The sequence below is a fragment of the Micrasema longulum genome, unplaced genomic scaffold, assembly GCF_059751315.1.
Source record: "Micrasema longulum isolate JH-2025_06_02 unplaced genomic scaffold, ASM5975131v1 h1tg000505l, whole genome shotgun sequence".
NCBI classification, from domain to species: domain Eukaryota; kingdom Metazoa; phylum Arthropoda; class Insecta; order Trichoptera; family Brachycentridae; genus Micrasema; species Micrasema longulum.
Window position 1 is genome coordinate 701,939 of NW_028277702.1, and position 27,752 is coordinate 729,690.

The following is a 27,752-nucleotide window of genomic DNA, read 5'->3' on the forward strand; positions in this document are numbered from 1 at the left end:
ATACTAGCTAACAGGGCAGCGTTTCTTTTTAAAAAAATCTATGTTGGTACTGCATTGTGTTATTTTTAACCGTTTCAAATGAAAAGAATATTTCGAATGTAAGACCATTAATAAAAATAAAAATAATGTTATCCGTAGTAAAAAAATAATTTTAAAAGACTCACCCTTGATGAAATCAACAGCCATCTCCAGCCCGTAAGTATCCTTGTCACAATCATCTAAAATATGAGCTCCAATCGTCACATTTGGCACCAGCTTCAATCTTCTATTAAAAATATCCAGAGTGTACAGCATTGCTTCCAATGCTTGAATACCACCTTGGGGCATGATGGGTCCACACGTAACGCCGTCTTCTCTGGAATGTACCATCATGAGACCCCCGAGGTTAACGTCACCTTCAACTACCGCTTCCTTCTTCACCGGCCAAGAAATATCCAAGTGAGGATATCCAGGGGTCTGCATTATAAGTTCTTGAACTGTTGGATCAACAAAATCCATTGATATTACTTTGTATTCATAAGAGATATGATGTTTTCCATGTTTAACGTCTTTATGTTGCTTATTGTGATTATGATTGTGATATGGGTGTTTTGTTTTATTGATATGTTCAAAAATATCGTTTTCTTCTTTTTTAATATTTGCTTTGATATCTTTTAAATAAAAGTCGAGTTCTTTTAAAGTTGTTTCTTCCGAGTAATTTCTATCCTCAAGTTTTTCTGTCTCAGAAGTATCTTCAGTAATATCGTCTTCATATAAAAAATCATTATATCCATCTTCTGCTATAGTCTTTTGACTAGCGGCAAGGTTATTAAAGAAAGTTTCAAAGGACTGATTAGTTTGATGCTTTGGCTTTTTTTTTCTATGTCTATGCTTGTGATGCTTTCTCTCAGTTTTCCTATTAGTCTGTCCGGAAGACATCCTTTCATGACTTCCTTTATCAGTTATCTTTTCATTATTTAAAAAATAACTTTCAAAAGTATCAAAGGGCGAACTTGTTGTGTAGTAACTTTTTCGAGGTGACAGGGATTCTTCGTCTTCCAAAGGAGAATCATCATTATACTTAGTAATTTCATCTTGATACAAAGAACTATAGTCGTATATTTGAATTTGATCGTGCCTCAAGCAATCAACTTTGGACGATTGTTTGGAGAATTCTAACAGTATGTCGATTAAAATAATAAAACACAAGTTAAATATAACACTTAGATCTAACTTTTCACTCACTGTTTTATTTTTTGTTCGCTGAAATACACTCATATTTGGGTTTTGTTTGCGATAGATTTAACATGTTTTATAGTTTCATTTTTAAACATGAATACTGTTTTAGGAGTTTATCAAAATAATTAATCATTGTTTTAATACGATTTATGCATACCTATTGCGGTTTTGATTATTTAAAAAATCCGGTGATGAACTTTTAAAGTTATTTCTAGAAATAAATCACAAACATTTGATCACACCTTATCGTAATTTCGTCAGATCAGCCTTAAATTGATTACATATTTATTTATTCAGTAAATTAAATCTTAATGTGTATAAGTACCAATAAAGAAAGAAAAGAAATTCGGTGCACAAGTCTATTTAGAAATTAATTTTCGGTAAGCTGGGTTGGAGTATGCTGGTGCTGTGGACATGTGTTAGATTTTCGCTGAAAATAATTGATCCTTTTAAGTAAAATTTGAATGGTGAAAATGCCCCCGTTACTTAAGCATTTGGTAAGTAATACATAAGAACGCAATATTAACTTTCAATTGAAAATTTGTTAATTTAATATAGGATTGCTTAGAAATGTTACCTGTCATCACAAGGTGCCTTAAATAATTATAAGACAGGTGCCACCGTTTTGTGGAAACAATTCACGAACAGTGTATACTTGTAATGTTGTATTAAATATACTCCAATAGTTATTCCCACGTATCGGATATATTTAATGTAGGGTATTGTTCCTATAAAAAAACGTTTTTAACTTTTTCAAAGATGGTGAATGATTATTAAACCTTTACTTAAGTTATTATCTGAAACAGTAACTTTTTCTTTCTCTTTTAATCATTTACTATAATTTACTATTTTATTCAATTTTTACATTTATTTTAGAATTGTTCAAAACTTTAACTGAATGTTTAATTTTTGTCTATTAATCATAGGTTTAAAAAAATGTGTGTTTTAAAAAAAACCTTTTAATATAATGATCATATTATTAATATTTAAAGCATTAGCTTTGTGGTCAAAAATTTTACCAAATGTTGTGAAATATTTGTATATAACAACTTTCCGACTTTTCTATGTCTACCGATTTTGAGACATACCCATCTCTTCATTAGAACCCAATTAAACAAACATGCAAAACTCACCATACACCTTCACCGTAGTTGTTGCACGAAAATATAAATCCAAAAAAACATGCATTTTAATAAGCACCTGTAGCACGAAAAGACGGGTAGGTCTCAAAACTGATAAGACATAGAAAAGTCGGTAAGTGATTATTTTTTTTAATTTATTAATTTATTTGGAAGTTCAAAAAAGATACATAAAATGCATACAATTTTTAAGTGAGCATTGCTAACATTCTTTATACATATCCTCAATTATAAAACACCACTATCTTTCATACATTAAATAAAATAAGTGTGTAGCTTAATTAAATCAATTTACTTTAAAATAAAAAATTAGATAAGGGAAAGATACGAATAAAGAATAAGTTAAACATTAGAAACTTTTTAAGTTAACTTTTTTTTTAAAGAAAAAAAAAAGAAAAAATAAGAACATATACGATGTAATAAAATAAACTAAAATTATATTACATACACAAAAATAATGATATGGCACATATTAATATTTTTTTATAATCATTTGTTCTAACATAATAAATGTAAATGTTAACTATTTTTTCAATTTTGTTATAGAGTCTTAACATTCTTGCAAGAGGGTTAAAATGTTCTATATTGTTTGTAAAAATCAGAAGATAAAATGTATAAGGTGATCAGACGCCTACAGGGAACGTACACTGACACATTTTCAATACAAAATACTGAATTAATATTATTTTTAATTATATTGTGCAAGTTCATCATATCTATAATTTGTCTCCTAGTTTCTAACTTTTCAATTTTAAAATACTCCAAGCGCTCTTCACAACATTGGAGTATTCTGCCCATGTTACACTTAAATGACAAAGAACGAAGGATTTTTTTCTGTGCTGTTTCAATTACAATATTTAAACAAATATTTAATAACAAAAATATGTTCATATTATAAATTTTGTAAAAGGTAATTTCGACTTTTATGTAAATAAAATAAAATGGAAAAAGTAATGTCTGCTTTAAATACAATCATTTTTAATAAGTCATTTTCTCGTGAGATGAAACCATTATACTCGTAATATTTATGTGTTATTCAAACTGAATGAACTAAATATGGGACAAATTTACTTAAGAATGATGAGATAATTTATGTACATTAAGCATAAGGACACAGAAGTTAAACTATAAGGAAGATCATTAGTACACATCTTTAAAAGTTATTTTGCTAAACGACATAATACCTTTAATTCGCGAACAATCTATAATGTTCTCCAGCTGCTTACAATACATCGTTAAAATACTTTTACATTCAACAAAAATGTTACTTTATTTCCCTTTTGGCTGACGACTCAAGAAACAAAACAAGTGGAAGACGAACTATTAGGTATACTATGATGATATAAACCTATTTTATGCTAAATGTTAATATATTATCATTCATTCATATTATTATATTGAATGAGTTTCTCTACAGCTATTCGAGAAATTTTCTTGGTGAACTGCATATTAATAAAAATGAAAAAACTACATTTTTTAGTTTAAACCAGATTTAAATTATACAATTTTCATAAATGACTGGACTTTGTTGTGACCAACATCGTCTGACTGGTGTTAACAAAACGTAAGAATTTATTAAGTCTCTTACCAAACGGACAAAGTTGGTTACTACAAAACCTGGTCATTTGTGAAAAATTGGTTAATAAAATGAATTCAAAACTTTAAACTAGATTTTTATTTTATAAAAATCAAATATATTATGTTTGTTATTCATAATATGTATTCCATGTCTATACTTATTTGAAAAACTTTTTAGAAAGATACTTAAAACAAAAACTCCATAACAAAATATACCTATTGAATCGTTGATTGCTATTTCACAACACGCTATAATACCTTTCGCTATAATACCTTATGACTTATAGCTAGCATCTATAATTACTTTTATTTAAAATATTCCTTGTAATATTGTAAGAAAATGTTAAAAAGTTAAAATAAGTGCCGATTTTGTGGGCACTGGAACTGATCGTATTATGTGGCCAGCCAATGACAAATCATAGTCCCTGTAAATGCCTAGATTTCCATATTCCCTTCTCGAAAATATTTTTCCTGTCTGTTGCAATAAAATTTATATTGTACTCGTGTTATATTGAAAAAAAATATTTCGAATATGTGAGAGAAGTAGTTGTGGCATTTTCATCAATATGATTAATATTATATTCAATGCAGACCCTGTCGCTATCTAAAATGGTGACACGTATTCAGACGGTTAATTAGATGTATTTTTTAAATTTGTTTATCCTTTATTTGTTTATACTGCGGTCTATTATGGTATATTACGGCCCCGAGATTTGATTCCGGTTAGATCAGGGATAATAATATAAATCTACCAAGTCGAAAAATTCAATTGCCGTAAGGGTCTTCCATCGAAACGTGTTAATTTTTTTACTGAGTTTATTGATCTGCTGACCACATTGATAAAATTGCATTTTTTTAGGTTTATCTTGTAGACTTCAGATGTATTTTGTCAATAAAGTTGAATATTGTTATCATTTAAAACTAGTGTATTAAACCAAATTGTCACAAGTTAGAGTATTATTTTGAAAAAGTTATATACAAGTGTTAATTGTTGATTCGAACCGAGGTTCTTCTACCGGGCTAACATAACCACTGAGGCGGATGGCGAAAATTTATTAAAATACACACTTTGAAAAACAAATGCAAAAATAACGGTAAAATTAGGTAAACAATGGAAAACACCTGTACAAAACCCTTATTTAAGGTCCGGCCATCAAATAAATAGGGGAATTTTTTATTTTTTGTGTTGAAGTTAATTAAGATAAATAAAACGCTCATGTTTTTATGCGAAAACTAAATTAATTTATGTTTTTTTATCAAATACAAATCGCTCATTAGCAACGACATAATAAATTAATGAAGTCGTTTTGTGACAGTAACTAATGGTCAAAATAACATATTTTTTTATTATCAATTCACATGGAATGGCGAATATAGCCGAGTATAAAACAAAGCCAGTTGACGAGTGCTTTCGACTAGAAGGGTCCTGAGGTAAAAATGAAAAAATGAGTAGAGGTAAGTCCGTCTCATGGTGTATTAGTTTATGTGTTTCCTTAATATATCATAAATTTAAGGTTCGATTCCTGATAATATTGAAACAAAATAGTACGTATACCGTTACATGGAACGTTATAAAGGTTTTATGCTTTAACATTGCGAAAAATATTGCATTAAAAGCTATGAAACTTCAAAACAGACCACAGTTTATATTACACAGTGTGCAAGGTGATAACCTAAAACCACCTTCTTTCAAGTTAAAAGTTTTTTTATTGCCTGGATTATTTCCCTTGTTAATTTTCTTCTTCATAAGCCAAAAAGTTAATATTACACTACGTGTAATAAATTACTCAAAACAGTAATAGACTGGTTGTTAAATGCGTAAATTTCAATATTTCAGCCGATGGCATATTTATTTATGATTTTCATTGTTTTGAATTCAATTTGTTTACTTTTACAAAATAATCGATGAAACAGGCGCTTTGGTGATATAAATTTATTCTGGCTTTCAAAATGAAATTCCGTATGCTAAAAACTTTATGCAATTTCCAAAGTCAATGGAGCTCAAAGCTGGAGGCAAAGTCTAGTTAGCGATAGCAAAGGTTCGCGTGATGGAGACGTCAAAAGGCTCAGCTTGATAGAGAGGCACAGCTGGCGGCACTAACAGGGTTGCCGATATTAGAAACGTTTCGGGATAACTAAAAACCAGCACGCGTGTACCATATCGGTAGATTTTACAGCGCGGCGTAAGGCATTATTTGACAACCTTGGTTGTTAAATTAAAATCCGAAGCAGCCAATACAGATTCCCACTTATCGACTGACGCATGTGTGCAGCCGACGTTCATTTCGTAAAAACACACGGAATTTTTTTGCCGACACGTGACACCCATCGAATGTCTAACGTACTAGTCATTACGTATTAATAATACATGAATATGGTCTCTTATCTTAAAACTTGACAATAATCGTATGAGTTTCTTTGCATAAGTACCTTCTACCTTTTTTTCTTGTACATCTCATACCGACAGAAGAAAAAAATCGCACATTTCTAACGTAATGCATTCTTCTTTCCCTACTGTACTAAATGTTAGAAAATATACTGTTTCGTAGTCTATGAGCAATATTTGTTATTGTGCCTATGTATTTTTAGGTCAAATCATTATTTTTAGAATTAATCTTGATGAACACCTCCCTCCACTGAATTTTTTTTTGCAGGATTTTTATCAGAATGTAGATATTTTATTTATTTTATTTTTATTTTTATTTATTAAGAAAAAATAACAGTTGTTATATAAAAATACAAAATATAAAATAATACATACATCCAGTTAAAGTTTTTCACAAATATAACGAGAGAACACGTTACACAGTAAAGAGAAAAATGATATATTATATAAGACATGAGAAAAAAAAGAGCTCAAAAAGATGAGGAAATAGAGTGGAGGAGTGGAAGACAGGGATTTTCATAATATAGTTGACCAATTCAAAATTTTAATATTATAAAAAAATAAACATAATTAAAGGAACATAAACTTATTACACACTGACAAATGTTTTATTTTACAGTGTTTCAAAAAGTTTTCTTTTTAAGTCACAAAATTTTGTATTAAAAATATCTAAATGGGGACAAAGTAAATTAAATTTGGAGCAGCTACGATAAATAAATGAGTTTTAAACATAATTTTTTTGGGCAAAAAATATTTTAAAAAATAAACTTGTCGTGTTGACTTTACGGGACAATTGATTGAAATACGCTCCAAGAGATATTGACTATCGATAAAATTTTGAAGAGAAAGGACAGATCAGAAATGCTTCAACGTTTAGTTAGGGAAATTAAACTATGAAAGGAAGAAGAGTCTTTATACGAGTCAAAATATGTAAGAGATTTACGATCCAGAAATTTAAGGAATCTATTCTGTATTCTATCTAGTTGCAATATTTAAATTGTATATCGAGGATTCCAAACAACAGATGCAAACTCAAGATGGCTGCGAACGTATGCATCATATTAGATTTTGAGGGATGCGGTTGTTTTGAATGGTCGAGTGGTGCGTATAATAAAGCCCAGATTTCTGTAAGCCCTATTTATATCAAGACAAAAACACTTACTTCAGGGTTTTGTTTCCATTTCACATACATAATTGAAAATTTTATTCTACCCAAACACGAAGAATACACACCCAAAAATATATGGAAATGTTATTTGGTATTTTTATTTTCTAAAGCAGGCACACCAATTACAGTGCAGGTACCTACATAAAAAGTTTTTCATGTTTTTTTTTAAAATTTTCTTTTTACAGGATAAAGGTACTGTCGTTGAATATTTTGAATGATTTATTTACATCATGTGTAAAATGTCTTATTTTGTCTATACTGAAACATTTATATTTCTCCAATTCCTTCACTTTTTAAGTAAAACGATGTTTTGACATTAACAGGTAAGATTGCAAATATTACACCGTGCGTAAATTGATAAATTAAACCAGCCAATGAGATGAGTAATAAGATATCTATCTATCTTTCATCTATCTAAAACATTATTGTTTTGATTATTTTGTCCATGTATGACAAAAAATATTATTTATACATTTTGCAAAAAAAAACATTATTTTTATGCTTTTATAAAAAAAACTGTTTGAATTTTTTAATATTTTTTGCATTTTTTATTTGTAATAATGTTCTTTTGTATTATACGTTTGTGTGAATTTCACTTATATAAAATAAAACATATTCTTGAACTTTTATATAATATATTCCTTTGGAAAAATCTCCCTCTATCTGTCCCTGTAATGCCTAATATTATTGATAAACTTCTTACTATGTAAAATCTTGTACCTGCCTACAAACATTGAGACTTATTAAAATATTGTTTTATTCTTAGTAAATTTACAAATATTCGGTAAAAAAAAATCCCATCCCTGTTTTCGTCTATACAGTTTTCATACCTTCATACATACATAGTTTCAAAGCTTTACATAATCGCGTCGACCCTTTGACAATAGATCCATTTTATTGGAATTCGATGATTGAACGAGGCTATCTCCTGAATTTGTATGCTTAGTCAGAATTAATTGGAACCCTATTCATAACTTGCGTGTGATAGGTATATAGAACTTGGTAATAATTAATCGGTTACTCAATAAATTGAACGTATTTTGTTACTAACATGATATTCTAATAAGAGGCAAGAAGATATTTAGCTAAATATGATAGGCGGTGTGGAAACGTAATGCCAATAATATATAAATAAATCAATACCTACCTAGATATTATTACTATATGGAAAAGGGAAAGCTTACGAATACGCTAACATAGACGATCTCAAATCAAATCACAAACTATTTTATGGGAATCAATACGTTAAAAATATTTTTTGTTTAGTCATTTTTAATACATTCGAACAAAAAAAAGAAAATTGTATGTTAAATACATACAATTTTCTTTTTTAGAAAGGTAGGACTAGAAACGAAACAAATAAAAAAAGGAATGACAAATAAGCATAATGGGATTCAAGCTGATTATGCATGTAACAGATTATTTAAATATTATCAATTGATCAGTTCAGTAATTGAATTTACCAACAAAATACTTGAGATCTTGATTTTCGTTGGTGAGTTTGATCATTCTGGGAAGAGGTGCCCGGAAACCATTATAAGTTTTATGATGACCGAGGAACAGAATTTTATTATTTCTGAGTTTAAGTAAAGGAAAATTACGAGGTATTTGTTGGAGAATAGTCAGGACATCAAATAAACCATTAAGTATTTTACAGATGCAAATTAAATCTTCATTAAATCGGAGTTTTGAAAGACTCAATAAATTGAGAAAAAAATTCATATCGGTATCGGTATACTGCCGTCATAAGCGAAAAAGACAATTTTTTGCCAAAATCATATTTTGAGAAATGACACTTATTAATATTTATCTACTTCATGCAAATTTAAAAAAAACCTGTAATTAATCATAAGTAAGAACACAGTATGCTTATTGTTTTTTAAGCATAAAACCTGTGTGTATCATATATACCTTGAGCTTTTGCTTATGCATTTTTAGATATTATGTTATTTTAAAACTAAATTAAAACTTTAAAAGCATTGGGGGAAAAGGTGCAGTTGTTGGCAGGGGTACAGTTATTAGTAAATTGACTTTTGATTTATATAACTATTTGAAGTAGTATTTTTTTAAATACGGGTTGGTTACACATTTCATACTTGGGGCTGCCTACAAATTATTGGCGTATTTTAAAAAGTCTTTATATTTTTGACAGAACTAGAAAAAACACGCTTGCTAATTAATAAAATCTTAATGACGTGTTGCAGATAAACTATAATACTACTCGTTAAAAGGAAGCAAATTTGGAGGGTAGCTATCACTGTATCCAAAAAAACATAATGTAACAGTAATTAACCGGGTACGCAAATAACTATAACGGTATCTTATGAAAAAAAATAATCAGTGATTTTTCGTTAAATATTCAACTGTTTTTTTTTAATATTCTTAATCGCTCACCCCTTTTAAATTCTGACGTTGATTAATAGTTATTTAGAGATGCCAATAACTATCACAAAGGGTATGCCAATTACTAGTGCCTGCTAAAAGCTGGTACCGTTAACCGTTTTTCGTACTGAAATAATGTTTTGACAACTCACTGACATATATCAGGTGGTGCAAAATGCTTTTGTACAACATTGCCTCATATTAAACTTGTTTTGTGATTTTTGTCTTAGAGCTGCCTTTTTTCTTATGAAAGCAGTATAATACATCTCTCGTAATTTCTGATTTAAAATCAATTTTTATTAAAAAATTATTCTGAACAGTCTCGATGTGACTTATAAGAATAATGTTATATGTAGGTGACTATATTACAGAGGCGTATTCAATAATGGGACAAACCAACGAACCGTTAAGTATTTAAAAGGTAATATATTATCTAAATCAGGTGTAGCCCTGTTTACAAAGCCAAGGAATTTAATGAAAATGCTTCGTTTAACTATCATATTGTAGTGTTTTTTATTACAAACAATTAACTTTCAATCGGTATTTTTGTTTACTCTTAAACGATAATGCTTATTATTTCTCAGTATTAAATTTTTTGTCACATTCAAATTCACATTCTTCACTTAATTTATGAAAAAAGTGTTAAAAAGCTCGTCCCCTACCTAATAAACAGCCCGATTCTGACGAATTTGGGCTTGGAGAGGAAGATTGAGTAAAATAAAAATTCTCGCGTTCCACACAGAAGACAGGCTTTTTAAAGACCTGGGCCAAAAATACTTGCACAAATATCGGTTTTTCTTTATAGACAGTCGAATATAACTCTGTTAACTTCCCATTGTAATCGAGACCCTGGGCTAGAAAAGCAAGAACTATTCACGGGGACCTATCACAATAGATCTTCACAGGTCGCAATGACGTCATTGACTAGTATAGTTCTGCCCCTATTGCAGATATAAGAATAATAATAACAATAAACTAACTTATATTGTTGTCAATTTAACGAATCCGTGAAAAAAGAATCGAAAGCTATGCGGGTATTTACAATATAAAAATGCAAACAAAAAATTGGTTTAATAAGGGTTTTTAGTAACGCAATTACAATAAAGCATACATAAACGAATAAAAAATTGTAGTTTTTGTGTTGAGCAGGCACAAAGGTACGTTAAAATAGCGAAGAAGATTTTTGTAAGGGCTTTATTACGTTCTTCAGAAAAAAATACTAGATTTGCACTTAGGTAACCATGCAACCGTATTTAAAGCCTTATTTCCTTACGTAAATAACATTTTAAATTGCAGCAGAGAAACTGAATAAAACTCCGTTGATGTAAATCAAGTCCACTTTAAAGCTACCCCAGAAAATGATTATAAAGACGTATTCGGTGCAACAGTTAGTTGAATAAACTTCATTAGAATTTTCATTGGTCTCTGAGAAACTACGTAATAATGTAGGTCAAGACATTTATTTATGTTCTTGACTTGTTGGCAAAAGTTGAGGAAAGTAAATAAAATTCTAGAAAATTATGAACGTGGATATTTTATATACATTAATATTTTCGTAGCTGCTTGAGAAAATATCTAAATTTATCGGTAGTAATATTTATGCATTTTTTCTTTAAAATTTGTATTGTTTTAAGGTTTGTAGGATTATACGGTTTAGGAATGGAGCTCCTACCCCAGTTAGATATTGACAGAAGACACAAGGTTGTTGTTTAATGCGCATTTTTTACAGGGCGAATAAATATTGAATTTCGCCGCGCGAGTGTTACGGCGATGAGAAGTTGAAGAGACTTCGTTTGAACTACATCCCATGCCACTTTTCTTAAAAAACGGTATTAGACAGACTCAATATGGTCAATATGAGTCCTGTAGAATGGAAACCAAATAGAAGAAGCGTATTCTAGATGGGGTCGAACTAGTAAGCAATAAAATTTTTTGATGGTATTAATATTTTTTAATATCATATTTTCATTTCTTTTCCGCACCTAATGGTGCATAGGGCATTGCATTGGTTCACCAATCGCAGCGTTTCTTGATCATTTTTTTTTGATAAAAAAAAATGATCAGTCTTACGCTTCAGGTGCCAGTCCAGGGACTATGAAATATTCTAGTGTTGAAACACCTTTTTTAATAAATATTTCATATCAACCATGTCGGGAATCGAACCCGAGACTTACGCATGGCAGGCAAACGCGCTGACCATTACACCACGGCGGACGATCATATTTACGGTCGGTTAAAGCAAAATATATATTTTTTTTTTAAATTGGGTAAATTAGAACGCTAACATTTATTTTAAAATACGCGGACTAATTCGAAAAACAAATATTTTTCCCCCCACTTTTTAATGACATTGTCAATAAGGCTAACAAAAATGTGGCTTTCATTCTGAATTTCATAACATTACAAAATGAATTCGGTGAAATCTGTGGTCAGATAAATAAAGGTTGCTGAATTTCCAAGTTTTATTTGTACGCAATTTATCTCACAGACGGTTCATTCTTTCACACTGTTTTCTTTTCACCCTAAGTGCTTATGAATTCGACAGCTCCACATTGGAAACGATTCAATGATTCTTTGTCGCATTTGTAAGATTCAAAATATACGAATACAAAATTCACGGAGCTCTATCTTTTTCGTAAAAAAACGTGTAAAGAATTGTATTTTCCTCCCTCATCAGTAGAAATGTAACTTCACACGTTGTATTGACATAGCGTTAAGTTATAAGAGGCGTGAAATTAGCTAGGAACGGAATTGAAAAAAGAAAATGACACCGATATCTCTCAAAAAGCCAATACAACCGATTATCCGCTCTTTTTTCTCCCTTTTTTATGTTTACTAGGTTGAATTTAAACCATACCAACTTATTTATCTTCTGTATTATTCAACATGTAAACACTAATTCCCAGGTTAACGCGTACTATATAAATAATTTCACAAGGCTAAATTAAAATCGTGTTACGATGATAATTTTGTCACTATTTTTGTCAGTATGTAAATGATAGAAGTATAAGAAAACCGAAAAAATGCACTAAACAATGACATGTATTTAAATAGACATGAATATACATTTGTTTAACTTTTTGTACAAAATGTTTTTTGTACATTGGCGGGCTTATTGCCAAATGGCAATTTCTTCCAACCAACCTATAAAATAAAAGTTTTATTTTAATAATTCAAGTTACAGAACATATTTAATAGAAAAAAAATATTAAAAAGCTAAAGATATATAAAAAATAGAAATAAACGTATTTGTTTATAAATGACCTTAAATTAAAACAATAACTCAATGGGAAAAAGGAAAAAAGAGGAAAGAGGAAAAAAGAAAGGAGGAGAGATTAAGGAAGAGAAAGTATATGTTTCTTACAAGCTTGTTATTCGTTACAAGCGTGTGATATATGGCATTTTAATTCATAAGTAGTTGCCTCCCTTGCATTTCTTACTCACATAAATATTTGCATGCATTTCCTGATTTATCTTATATATTATTATTTTAGAAATTATTGATTGCGTCTGTCCTCTGTACGGGCTCATTTGGTACGCTGGAATAAAAAATAGCTTAACGGACTCATTGTGTACTGGTTCGGGTGTTCACTTGACGTGATTAGAAATCGAATTGTATATTTGGTACACAAAGTGAAATGCTTCATATGCGAGTTGAAAATATGTGAAACTGGATCATATATTGGATGAGATTCTGGTTTGACGTTTCACAAGTTGGCCGCTAGATGGTAATATGTTGGGTGGAAAAAAAGTTTCTGTGCTACTTGGGCCTCCTGGTATATGTAGTTTTCCGAGAAAATAGAAAAAAGTGAGCATTTGGTTTGTAGTGTTTTAAAAAATAAAAAAAAAACCCATAACAGACAGGCAGAAAAAGTAGATTTAATCACATTTAATAATAGTGTTCTCACCAGGAATCAAATCCGGAACCTTCCATGTGTAAGTCTGGCGTCTTAACAACTTTATCACGGAGGCCGCCGGGATATTGAATATATTATAACTGTGTTGTTTTGGAAGCGTTACCTATTATTCTGCTTTTATTTATTATTTTTAATTAATACTTGTATTCTTATAATTTACCTTAACCATTTTTTAATAAGAAAATGAGAACCATGTTGTGGTAGAGTGGGGTGTAAAGTTTGGGCCTCTGATCCCTGGGTCCGCGACACTAGCCACGGGACCACATCCAGGTTTATTATTATATTTAAATTGCTCCTAACAGCAAAAAATAAACTGTGTAGCTCAGAAAGGTTAAATTTCACAATGCCCGAGATTCTAATTAATCAACTGAGGCCCGCAAGGCCAATAAAACGACGCCCGAAGTGGCTATTGCTGACTGTTGCCTGCTAGTGCTTTATTAACTCTTGTGTGACTGTGGTGTTACACGGATCTACACAGGATACCAGACTTGTATATCTCACTTATGTGTCGAACAATTCATTTGTATTTTTTGTGATCTTCAAATAAACATTTTCACACTGAATAAAAAAAGTTAAATTTGTATGAATATGCAGGTTAAATAACTTAAATCGATTGGTAAGAGAATAAAACTTATAACAAGAAAGACAGAGACGCTGTTTTGTGGCCAATATTTGAGTAAAAGAGACAAAAACAAAGGAATACATTCATTTAATCAGTCGAATATTGGCAGTCTGCTGGAGTGCACGTAAATTATAAGACTGCGAATGATTTTATTCTGCTATGACATGCTTTAATCATAAAATATATTTTGGAAAAATAATATAGTACATAAAAATAACATTTCTATATGTATGAACTTATATGTATTTATTTGATATGTAAAATATTTTCTTTACTAACTTTGTGGAAATCTGTTAGTAGTTCTGAGTTTATACACTATATCTGTTTGTTTACTATAAATATGTATGTAGAACTGTTGATTTCCCAAATAAAATAAAATAACACGATGATACATCACCGCGTGTGACATAATTTTAAAGCACAGATTTTAAAGATCTATTTATGACCTATCACACAGCTAGATTCTAATTTATTTCATTTTGATGCGCTAGTAGAGTCAATTTGAACTTTTAAACAAATTTGTCATCTTTTTATGATCATAGTTAAATAAATAATAATTATTGCCCTTTCCACACTTAGTGGTGCATGAGGCACGCGTTTGTGAACAAATACAGCGTATTTAGATTCCCTTGTTCGTGAAGGTAGAAAAAATAATCCAACGCGGCAGTTGTTTATTCTGAAACAGTGAAATACTGCACTATAAAAAATCTTTAAAATTTATTTTCTACGTCCACCTTTCCAGGAATCGAACCAAGGACTTCAAGAATGATAGGTGAACGCGCAGATCACTACACAACGAAACGGATTTATCCTCACTCGATTTTAATATGTATAAGTTTTACTTGAAACCTGCCATCGAAACGAAAACACTTGTTTGTGATTCTGGTTCTATTTCACACACCAAACTGTATTATTATCCAACTAAGCAAAAAAAAATAATTAGGGTAAAAATAATTCATTTATAAAAAATGTGTTTTCGTTTGCTGGTAAAACCAAATACCTTTATTTCCTGTTTTAGTAATATTTTTCCTTCTTAGCGTTTTGAACGTAAACCCCATCAATAGATTTCACCACTATTGCAGTCTGAATATACTTTATTTGTGAATGTCGACGAGCAAATTTTCATCAAAACTCAGCCGGGCATCGTCAAAACACATTACCGCAGTCCTTCTGTGCGCCTTGAACGCAGACCCCGACATTAGATTTCACCAGTTTTACAGTCTGAGTCAGTCCGTTCAGTATTATACCCAAACGATTCACGTTTATTTTGCTTACCTAAGGGTCCTTAAAATAATGAAAGGCATCCGCATTATCGGTTGTAGATTATGTAAACTTCCTCTGTAAGCAGTTATTCTTCGGGATTTATGCAAAAGCCGTTAGTTAGGGTCATGTAAATTAATTGAACCCGTCATAGCACAAAGAGATACCCCAACAAGTTAGTGCTACGGGAACATCCTTCCAAGTAATTATACATCGAAACTAATCATTTCCTCTAATACCGGGCGGCACTCAAAGGGCTCTTTAGTACTTGCATAGCATAAGCGGATGTATCATTTGCAAGCGACAGCTCTTTTAAAAATATATATAAATAAAATACTGTGTAAATAAAAAAAAACATTAAACAACTATGGTTTTAACCACTTATTTTCAATTTTATTATACCTACCAGTTGAAAGCTTATTCATCAGAATGTATTTAACTTATTAACCTTATCCTATTTTTTTAACAGTGTTTTCTTAAAATTAAGTCGAAACATATGGAGCTAATTAGTTGAATCTTTTTGTCATGTTTTTCTTGTAAAACTGGAATATGTGGAGTGAGATGGATCCGAAATAAACAATTATCTTCCCTAGCATCAAACATTTAACCAGCATTCTACACTTAATAATAATATTTAATATTTTTTATTTACACAATTAATAATATTTTTTTAAATATTTTAATTTATTTATTTAATTTTACAATACGCCCAAGTGGCATTTATAAAAATTATACAGGTAAGTAAAAACATGGTAAGCAATAAATAAAAAAATAAACAACGCTTTATTGTGTACATGTAGAAATAATAAAAATTATACTGCAATGCAAAATAAAAAGTAAAACTTTACATAGTAAAAAAGAAATAAAATATGTTAATAACTCACAAATGTGAAGTCCCTAAATATAATAAATCTGACATATACTAATTAAATCAACTAAATAAAACAAGAAAAACTCAAATAAACTTTAATTTTAGAGTAAAAGAAAACCAAACTCGACTAAATAATAATATTTTTTCTGAATTCGCAAACCATCTGATAGGAAATATTCATAATTTTAATAAAGGAACTGGATTGAATAAATGTTTTTCAGGTCGAAAACCAAATATCCAAATAGTAAAACCTGGAAATCTATGAAATTAAAAAAGCAATTCATAAAAAGAAAAAAAAAACTAACTAAATCATCAATATTTTCTTAGGTTCACTCCTGTCTAGTTTTGAATGTCGTATCCATCTCTTTCCACACCTGCAATCTCTACAACGGGAGCAACAAGACAAAAAAACTTGACCTATTAGCTCCATATGTTTTGACTTAATATTGAGTTAACACTTTAAATAAAAAAATAAGATAAGACTCATTAGTTAATAATATATTGATTAAGAAGTTTTTGTAGCCAAAAGTAATATTGTTTTAAATATTTTACAAAACAAATTATATTCAAAGGAACCATTTATGAAATTTTATATTTTATTTAGGCGGTCGGTAATTTTCAGAAAATCGGGAACACGTGTAACTAAAATACGTTATGCTTAATATAAAATGTTTTTAAAGTCCTGACTTAACAGGAATTTTTTCGCTTGCGTATTGCGACAAAAATAAAAATAACATCAGGTTTATACTGTAAATAAAAAAACAATAATTAACGTATCAATTAAGTCTATGGTATATTTTTCGGATCACCTTTTATTTTGTATCACCTTGGGTCAGTATTTGTTCTAAATATGCGTTGGTCATCACGGAACCAGTGGGCTTTATGTTAAATATTCAACTTTGCCATATGAATTTCTACTTTTGCAAAAATATCAACTCACTTCTTTGATGAAAATTACTGATAAAGGTTCTAGTACAAAAAAAAAATCAATTTGAAGATCCTAATCAAAAGCACGTATCGTATGGTTTTTATGAAATTTGTGTTGGTTTTCTATAACATTCATTTTCATTCTGGTTCTGTGAAAACGAAACGTAAATGTTTCATTGCTTCGAATGCTGACAGTAAGCTATTTGATTGAAATCTCTTACAAAAGTGGGCAGCAAGCACTTAGGTCCGATATTCTATGCCACCCAATCATTAGTCTGATCGACAGGTCAAGACTTTTTCCATTAGCGCTGTTTTTACTTGCCAATTACTGAAACAAGAACCTTGAAATACGTCAAGCAATTAGCGAAATGAAAGAAAACGCTGAGTAAAAAAATATATAAATCAATGAAAAGAGACATCATATTTAAAGGTAGCCACTTTTCTGAATTTGTAGGTCAAACTGCAACAAAAACCTTATTAATTGTTTTCAATTGGATTGTTGTCTTTATGAAATAGAGATAATTTATTGAAAAGTGTTCAAAACTATAATCGATATTTTACCAGTTTATTTAGGAGTATTTTGATAACTTTATCAAAAAAGAAAAGATGATTACTGTCCAGGAAAACTTATAGACATGAATGGGGTTTTATTTTTGTGGCCTAGGTCGCGCACTCGTGATTAGAGTCCGATGTCTAATCTGCACTCTACCATATCTTGGTTCCTATTTTCTAATGGTGAGTTTACAACTCGTTGAAAAATATCCCTAAATTGAAAATGATTTGATATATCTTAAGAACAGCCCCCGTGTTGTGTAATGGTCAAGACACTTGAATTACACACGGTACATTTCCATTTCCGGTGAGAAACCACAAAAAATTTTTTTTTTTTAAGCCTGGGTGTTCTGCGATGTAATTCACAAATGTAATAAAGTCATCTTGGTCTCTAAATCCACAAATTTGATATAACCAGTGAGCAGTTTCCTTGATTTTGCGACATCTTCGAGACTGGCGTGGCATAAGCTATGAAATCGGTCCCTGGTCATGCCAATAAAAAAATAAAATAAAAAAATACTTTTAAATACTGACATCTCATCAGGAATGAAATAACGATCTCCATAATAAGTAAATACTTCAAATGTAAATTCAAATAAAAAAAAACTGACTTTATATAGAAATATACATATGTATTTTTAAAAAATATGTTATTTTAAGTTATTTTATGCACCTTGCAGCCAAGAAAAACAAGGTTCATGTTATGAGAAATATTACAGTAAAATCAACCTCGAACCATCAAATTGGATCACGAACTTCAAGTTCAAAAATATTGCTCCGGAACAACTAGGTACTCTTTATTTAATATTTACATAATACTATAAGCGATCATGTTATAAACGGTTATTACTGCGCTGTAGGAGCTGTTATCAGCACGTGATGCAATAAACAATGAAAGAAATATGAACCGTATATCAGTTCTGCAATACATGCATGTTGTTGTATGGGGCAGCTCAATGTCATTCTAAAATAACCCTGCAAAGTAAGCCATAGAAAACATATACATTATTTCTTATGCGTCATCATCATCAAAATTACTCTGTCGGCACCCAATACTGCATCGAGTACTGCATTAATACCTTCACTTTAAGAACAGTTCACAATCTTGCAATAAATACCCAGAATCTATGGCTTTGTATACAAACGCGCTTTCCAGCAGACTACAAAGGTGGACAAATCTTTTCTTAATATCCTTTAGAAAGTGTAGTTATTGAGTCGAAATGACGCATTTAGGAGTATAGTTCTATATTACACAGAGTCGTATTTTTAACTATAAAAATTCAATAATTATTGATAAAATATTTATGTTTAATTATTATGAATGTTGGAGGTGTGATTTACTGAAAAAGAAAAAAATATTTTCTTAATTAAAAGCGATTTTTTTTTATGAAATTTCTTGTTTTAGAAAAATTCTTTTTTTGTTTAAATTACTTAGTCTTTCAAAAAAAAGAAGCAATGATAAAAGTGAAATTCGTACATAGTCTAATAAAGTGTATTTGAAACATTTGAAATACGACGATGTTTTGATAAAAAATGGCTTTTGTAAAAAAATATTTTTAAACTGGGTTGTGGTCCCGTGGTAGTCCCGTGGTAGATTGTGGACTCACGGGCCAAAAAAGAGTAAGAACTCAAGTATTTTGTTGTACTGTAGAAAAAAAAGGTGAAAAAATTAAGAATACTTGACGATAACTTTTTATTGACTTTCGATGTAGAACTGTTTTATAGAAGATCAAAGATATTTAAAAAAAAAATTTTTTATTGCTTTTAGTTTATTGATTTATTTACAATACGTAGTTTATCAATAGTAACAATAAATATTGATATTATGACATGGTTAGGAACACAAAAAATATTGCAACGGAAATTAGACATCACTTATAGCATTAGTATTGAAAAAATACATATTATTTGTATGGTGTATTTTCTTTCTGCTATTTTTCAATGAAGAATTCACAAATTGATATATTAAACTTATCAAAATAATGTTTTTTTATCCAAGAAACCAGGCCACTCTTTATATTGTAGAAAACAGACTCGGTTTCGTTAATTAATATGAGTCCTATGAAATGGAAATCAAAATGGAGAAGATAATTATTGATGGGAATGGGCTAGTGAATGTTGAAGTTTTGTTTTTTGCTTGGTTATAGGTATGCCTTTAAAAAAATATTGCTTTTACCATAAAATCAAAATGCCTTAGTTGCAGCGAAGCTAGAATTAGGGTTTTTATATTCAGGAAATAAATACGTGTATTTTTGATAATGTCGGCCTTGTGATGCAGTGGCCAGTGCGTTTGCCTACCACGCAAGAGATCTCGGGTTCGATTTCCGACAGTGAATATTCATTTAAAAAGAGGCTCTCACACGAGAATATTTCATATTCCCTGGACTGGCACCTGAAGCGTAAGACTGATTATCCTACCTTCATGTAACAAAAACGATCAAGTTGCTGCAATTGGTGTACTAAAGCAGTGCCTTATGCACCATTATGTGCGGGAAGGGAATGATGGTGATGATGATTCTTGATAACATTAGTAAATTAAGTGCAGAAACATATTTTCAAATATGTAACAATACCCTTGCACAGCGGAAACTCAAAGCATTCAAGGTCTCTATGCTAGTCTACTATGGACGGTATTTCCTGAGAAATAATTACGAAATGAATATTTCATATTTCGTTCTAATCTGACAATAGATCTTCCAATTGTATTATTACTTCTAAATTTGAAATCATTTAGTTTCATTTCAGTTTATCAAAATCGGTTCTCTATCCATATCTAGTGGTGCATAGGCCATTGCATATGAGGTAAGGTGGGGTGATGTCGCATGGAAGGTAAGGCCATCAGTCTTATGCTTTAGGCGCCAGTCCAGCAGTGCAACAGTGTATATTGCAGTCTAGAAACACCTCTGATACCAATATTTCACTTTCACTTAACATCAATGAGCCAGACATACAAAAGATTTATTTTTTCAGGTGTTTATATGAGAAAAGTTATCGCGCCAAAAAAACTCACTCAGTATTCTAGTCGATTTCACACAACTTCATATAAGAAAATTTTTACAATTATTTTTGTCTTTATCATATTTGACCGGTATTCACAAATTCCTAGGTTTGTTACCTTACAAAGTTGGCAATAAAATTATATTAGTTATTTTTTAGTATTTCAAAAAACTCGCATGAGCATCTAAAGCAGAGATGAAACAAATATCTGGTAACTAGCCGGTATCCGGCATTTCCGGTCGGATATCGGATAATAGTTTAATATCCGGCAGATGTCTAATATTTATTAGTCTGCAAAAAAAAATTGAAATCAACGCCATTCATTTATTAATATCAACCGTGTTAGGAAAATACAAGTAACCCTTAGCAGATCTATAAAACTTAACACGTCGCGATAATCAGAGACAATGGGCCAGATATCCGGCTATCCGGCTTTGGGGCTAACCGAATATCCGTTATCTGGTATCCGACCAAACCGCTATCCATTTCATCACTAATCTCAAGTCTAAGATTGATCACCGAGAATTATTGAACTGAAAACGCATGTGCTTGAGACATGCGTCTCAACCAAAACAAATCATTTAACTTTTTAGCACTAGAGATTGCACTGTATACATACAATTCATTTGAAAAGTTAAGGTAAAAATTAGTGATACAATACCATGAATTGGATTGTTGTGTCGTGAATCACAGATAAAAGGTCCGAGGTTCTATGTTCAGTGTATTTGATTTCCATTTTCATTATAAAATTATTGTTTTTAATATTAATATTAATTTATTAATATTTATTATTTATTATCAATTAATAATAATTCATTTTTAATATAAATATTAAACTATTACAGGTCATTAAAAAATGTTAACTTATAATTTATCATACTTTTTAGGTAAAAAAAAAATATACTAAGGAAATTTGTGCTAAAATATTGGAAAATGGGCAAATCTCACAAATTTTGTTGAAATTTTCGGAACTTGAAAAATCAATATTCTTTTTGCTGATTCGCTTTCTCAGCAAGACTGTAATTTTATCTAGGTTCGTTGTCAATTTGAGCACGTGAATTTGCCAAGTGGAAACCTGAGACGTTCAATTTTCTAAATTGTAAAACCGCGAAAATTGTGCGCCAAACGCCACATCAAATTATTTTCTGGATAGCGCTTCCGCCCGGAAACGCTCAAGTCTTCTGCAGAGATTTTTCGTGAAAGTTGAGATTTTCTTTCAACTTATTACACCTGCAATTTATTTCAGCTTAGTAAAATAACATTGTTTAAGTGGAAAGGAGAAGTGGTGCAAAAATAACACACAAATTTGCGAATAATATACGAGTATTCTACAAATTTACTGAGGTTTTAATTCATCATCTCTCCTTTTCGTACTTAATAATGCATATAGTACAGTGTTTTTCACAACAAACGCAGCGTACCTAAATTATTTTGTTACAAATGGTACGATAATAAGTTTTACGCTTAAGATAGTACAGAAACTATGAAATATTCTAATGTAAAAACACCTTTTTAATCATCTTTCTCATTAAATTGATCATATCTTATGGAGTTCGTGCTTGGTGTCTTGTCTTGCTGTCTCAACTGGTTACAATTTATGATATTCAAGAGAGACTGTAGGTACTAAAGTAATACGTGATGCAAAATTGTACCGAATTTATACCAAAAGGGGGATTATACCGAAAAGCATCATCCGTTAGGCGAAACATATAGGCAAAGGTGCATATTTTAAATTCTGTGATGTTATGCCGTTAAAAAACTTTGTTACTACAAATTTATTAAAGATGACTTAATAATAATAATAATAAATAATAAATAATTATACGTTTACGAAAAACATCTGAATTTTAAAGGATAAAAACGGGAGTCCACTTTTTGCCGTTTTTAAGTCAAATTGCAGAAATTATCGCAATAAGCTATTTTCCACGTAAATACAACACCGAAGGCCGCTTTGGAAATAAAATTTAGACCAGTTAAATAAAAAAAAACGCCAGTCATTTTAAATAAGTTATTTGAGTATGTACCTTTAGTATCGAAATAATATTTATACAATATTTAAAGTTCTTTTTAGATTGAAATTATCTCATTTGGTTGAAAAGTAATGATGTTGTATACATAACACAATCACATATTCTTGTTTCCTGAACAATCCGTTCAATGTGACTCACCGAATACTCTTAAAATTTGATTGATTAATTATAATATAACAAACAAACAAACAAATCATCACACCGTTTCCCCGTAAGGGTAGGTAGAGAGGATCTCGTTTCCTCTTCATTCATTCATATTCTAAATATGCTACTTAAAATACCGAATAAACGCTGTTCTGCAGCATTTTTTTCAGCATTTAATGTAAACAATGTCCGGAATTGAAAATTTTACACAAAACTACTTACGTCTAAATTTTAAAAAAATTTAAATTGGACAATTGAAGTGACTAATAATTTGGGAATATCTGTAATTGATTTCATAAGAAAATGAACAAGAAATTTGGCTAACGTATGCATAGCGATAAATTTAGAGTATCCTTTAAATTGTATTTTTTTTTTTTAATATTTCCAAAAGTATTTTTTTTTTAATGTTTACTACTACCAGCGGACACAATAGACGCTGTCCTGCTCAAACGTTGACTTGCCTGCTATTAGCTGATTGAGCAAACGTTTTCTCAATATTTGAATTTATTGATAAACTTTATACTGACATTGAGTTTGACATTTCAATATTTTCGTTTCGTCATTGTGTGATTTGCTGTTGCCCAAAGCAAAATAAAAAAAATAATGTAATATCTCGTTATCTTACGCTTTTCAACTCTTTTGACATAGCCGGACGATATTTGTTGCTTGTTATTGACACATTTGGCGAAAGAAGCGGTATTTTTTGTGAGATTGATGGTAAGTATAATAATGTGATTGCAAAAAAAATATTGCTGTTGTTGTATGTGTGTCTGACAGTTGTATTTTTTTATATGTATAAGCTGTGTGGAGAAGACTGCGTAGAACTCAATTTCTCTGTGAGCTCATAATGGATCTGCAGGCAACTGGAGCTGCGGCGACTCATGAAAATGGACGCTTTTACCCTGTGGATCCACTGAATTATATGTAACACCGAAGATGGAGTGCGAGTAGCAGAGGAATGTGACGCCTTACCAATGTTTGTGTTTTTGTATATGATTCAAATTTGGACGATTTTTATTTTGATTAAATAATAGCTAACAAATAAAAAACTTAAATCATTTCCATTACAGCCATATTTTGATAGATGTAAAAAAGTAATATATTTAAATAAATATTAAATATTAAAACTAACAGAAATTAAGTTCGTTTTGTTTTTAAACAATGTTTTTCGTTGATTCCAGAGTTGTATAAATGAAAAAACTTGATGGTTAGCCAACGCAAGAACACGCAATATATAATTGGCCAATTAATGAATAGTAAAATTAAAATTTCGAATTTTAGTAGGTTCCTATGTGCTTTTTAATGGTTGAATTCCGAAATATGAAATAAAAATTCTTTAAATATATAATAGTTTTTGCAAATGCTAAATTTTGTTCTTCTAAAAACTGGGGTGCATTTCATTTAGGATCGCGATTTTCAAAAATGCATTGAATGTCAGTTAATATTATTTTAGTTTATTTAGTTTTAGTATTATTTTTGTAAATCCAATAAAAAGAAATAAATGGGTGAAAATTAAAAGAAACTTAAGGAAAGAATCTGATTTGAATCCACAAAAAATGAATGCTGTTTGTAAATATTCAAATACAAACATTTTATATTTGCAAAAAAAAACGTTTTCCCAATATTTTAGTAAATGGATTCTCGTCAAATGTAACCCTTGTAGGTTGATGAATAAAACTATAATGCTCCTAACTTTTTTCTTACATATTAGATTAAAGATTTTAAGGTTTACAAACATGCGCAATTGCGCAGCGCAAAGTTCATTATTAGGCAAAACATCGCACGTAAATCGGTTAAGCCGTTTAGATGTAAGTGACAGAACACGTACAGAAGAGTTATGTTTATAAATATACATAAAGATGAAGAAATTCAGAATACGTATTACGTATTTAGTAAAATTTTGTCTCGTTCATTGGTAGCTTAATCATATTTTCCTAGTTTTTAAAGGATCTTTATAGTTTACATGATAGTAAAATTATATTTTATATGTTATTAAATAAAAAAAAAGGAATAATGACGATATATAATTCATAGATAGATGTATTATTATAAATAGAAATACCCACTTAAAAGTACTTTTATCGCTAAAATTAAAAAAAAAAATTTTCAACCACTTATTTAAATATATTTTAATGTGCTGCAACAGAGATAGAAATCATTTTTAAGAAGAGAATATGGAAGTCTACGCATTTACAGGGCTTACTGCAGAGTCATTAGCTGATTAAGATTCCACTTTACAAACTGTGTAACATTCACTATTCTGCCCAGATTTAAACATTCATATTTCCTCAACTCTTTCATCTGTTGACTTTTGTAAAGTAAAGGAGCTGAATCCTATATGATTGGGTGTGATTCATTTGGTTGAAACAATTCACCTAGTAGGCAACGCCTAAAAAAATTCCAATTTTTTATACCCCTTATACCAGTTAGTTAATTCAACAATGTTTTGAGTATATTCAAATGTTTGACGACAAGCTGGATTTTCTCCCCTAAATCCAGCCTGTTTCCAAATATTTGTATATACTCAAAACATTGCTGACTGATTTTATATTTTATTACCGACCGGTTTTGACGCTTCATAAGATACCTTATAAAGGTAATAATTAAAATCGAGTATCCCCTTTTTAATTTTTAGAGTGTACTAAATATTCGCACCTCAGAGGCAGACGGATGCAAATCCAGAATTTGATGAAATGACATTTCGATTTTCTTATCCAGCTTATGATCATGTCCATTGGTTTAGAAGGAACGAAAGTCTTATATTAAAAAAACCGGTGTATTAAGATACTGAAAATATTAATTTATGCTAAAAATTATAAGAAATTACTTATTTGACGAGCATTTGACGTTTGGATTTGTATCCGTCTACCTTTGAGGTACAGATATTATATCTTAACATATGGAGATAAAAAGTCTGAGTTTGATTTTATATTTACAATAATAATAATAATAATGTTTGGATAATTATTAAAGCACCATTTTTGTAAAAATCACCTCAAGGGCGCTGTACAATAAATAAATATCCCAACACGTCTTGCTGCTACAGAGCGCATGGACGGTTGGGATTCTTGTTCCTCGTCTCCAATTATGATATATTACAATTATGATATATATGAGCTAGATAACAGAACGTCTTGCAGCTACAAAGCGCTTGGACAATAAGGAATCTAGCCTCTATTTACATTTTTATTTTAATTTTTTTTATTTGACAATGAAGCTTAGAGTTTAAGTGATATTTTAAAAAAGAAATAAAAAGCACTAACTAACTAACTAACCATCACGCCATTTCCCCAGAGGGGTAGGCATAGAGGATAGAACGCCACACCACTCTGTCCTGGCACACTTCCTTTGCTTCCTTCACATTCATACATCTTCTCATGCACGCACGTCGATTATTCCAACTTTTCACATGACCACTTTCAAGAATTTGTTGTACTTGATCATGCCATGTCTTTCTCGGCCTTCCTCGACTTCTACAACCAGACACATTCGCATCATAAATCTTTTTAGCCGTTCTTTCATCATTCATTCGCTCCACATGACCGAACCATCGCAAAAGACCTTTCTTAATTTTGTCGATAATGCTTAACTCAGCCTTGCATTCTGCTCTAATTTCGACATTAAAAAAGCAAATTTATAAAATTGGAATTTAGATAACAACAAGTCCTGCAGCTACTGAGCGCATGGACGGTTGAAATTCTAGACCCCATTTACTAAATTTAGATATTTGATAGTTGATAACATTTACATAATATGATAGCTAACATCACAAAAAGTATTGCAGCTTCAAAACGCATCGACAAATGGAATTTCAACAACATAAGAATGATTTAAAAAAAAAAAAATTAAGAAACGCAATAATAATACATTGAGCAAAGAACTAGTAAGTATGGCAATTAAGTGAACATGTAACAGCACAAAAGTAAAATATAAAAAACTAAACAATGATACCATTCCTTAACTTATTATTAAGGTTAACAAGACAATAGACGATACTCAAACTCGTCCTTGTTTAATTTTGGTGTGCAGTAAACAGGATCTATTGTCTTTTTCCTAGGAAATGTTTATGTTTATACAATTGGTATTTTCTTTTAAACAATTTAAAAGTCTACCGAAAATTGACTTGTTTTGATAAAGTCACGTTATCTTTACCCTTTTCACTCAAATTCTTTTCCGTTACATTTTTAAAAAAGCTCTCCCTAAAATATCCTGATTTTTTCTGTGTTCAAGATCACTCATTTTAAGATTCCGTTTTGAAGAATCCTTTTATATAAATCTTTGAATAGATATTAAAATTTAAACACGCATCAAATTTTTCATCTCCGAACTTTCTGTCTTAGTACCTATTTCTTGAAAATGGAAAAAGAAAAAACTCCGCCGGAAAGAATTACTTTTGAAGGGTGAAGACCATAAAAATTGAAATGAAACGGCATATTTTTTCCACTTCAACTCTTATATGTATGTACGTATATTGCTTGAGAAGTATTTTGTGGATTAAAAAGTACACTTAAATAAAAAACATTGTCTAAGCAAGTAATATACTAAAGAAAAACTAACACTT

General features: G+C 30.3%; 1 protein-coding gene across 1 annotated transcript in view; it reads right to left on the reverse strand.

The window, feature by feature from the left end:
• The window catches only part of LOC148281008 (metabotropic glutamate receptor 2-like), a 508,075-nt gene that overhangs the window by 419,841 nt on the left and 60,482 nt on the right, over positions 1-27,752 (reverse strand). The window contains 1 exon segment of the mRNA XM_088227463.1: positions 165-1,429. Within this exon segment, the coding sequence (XP_088083589.1) occupies positions 165-1,257 (1,093 nt within the window). The 5' untranslated portion in view covers positions 1,258-1,429.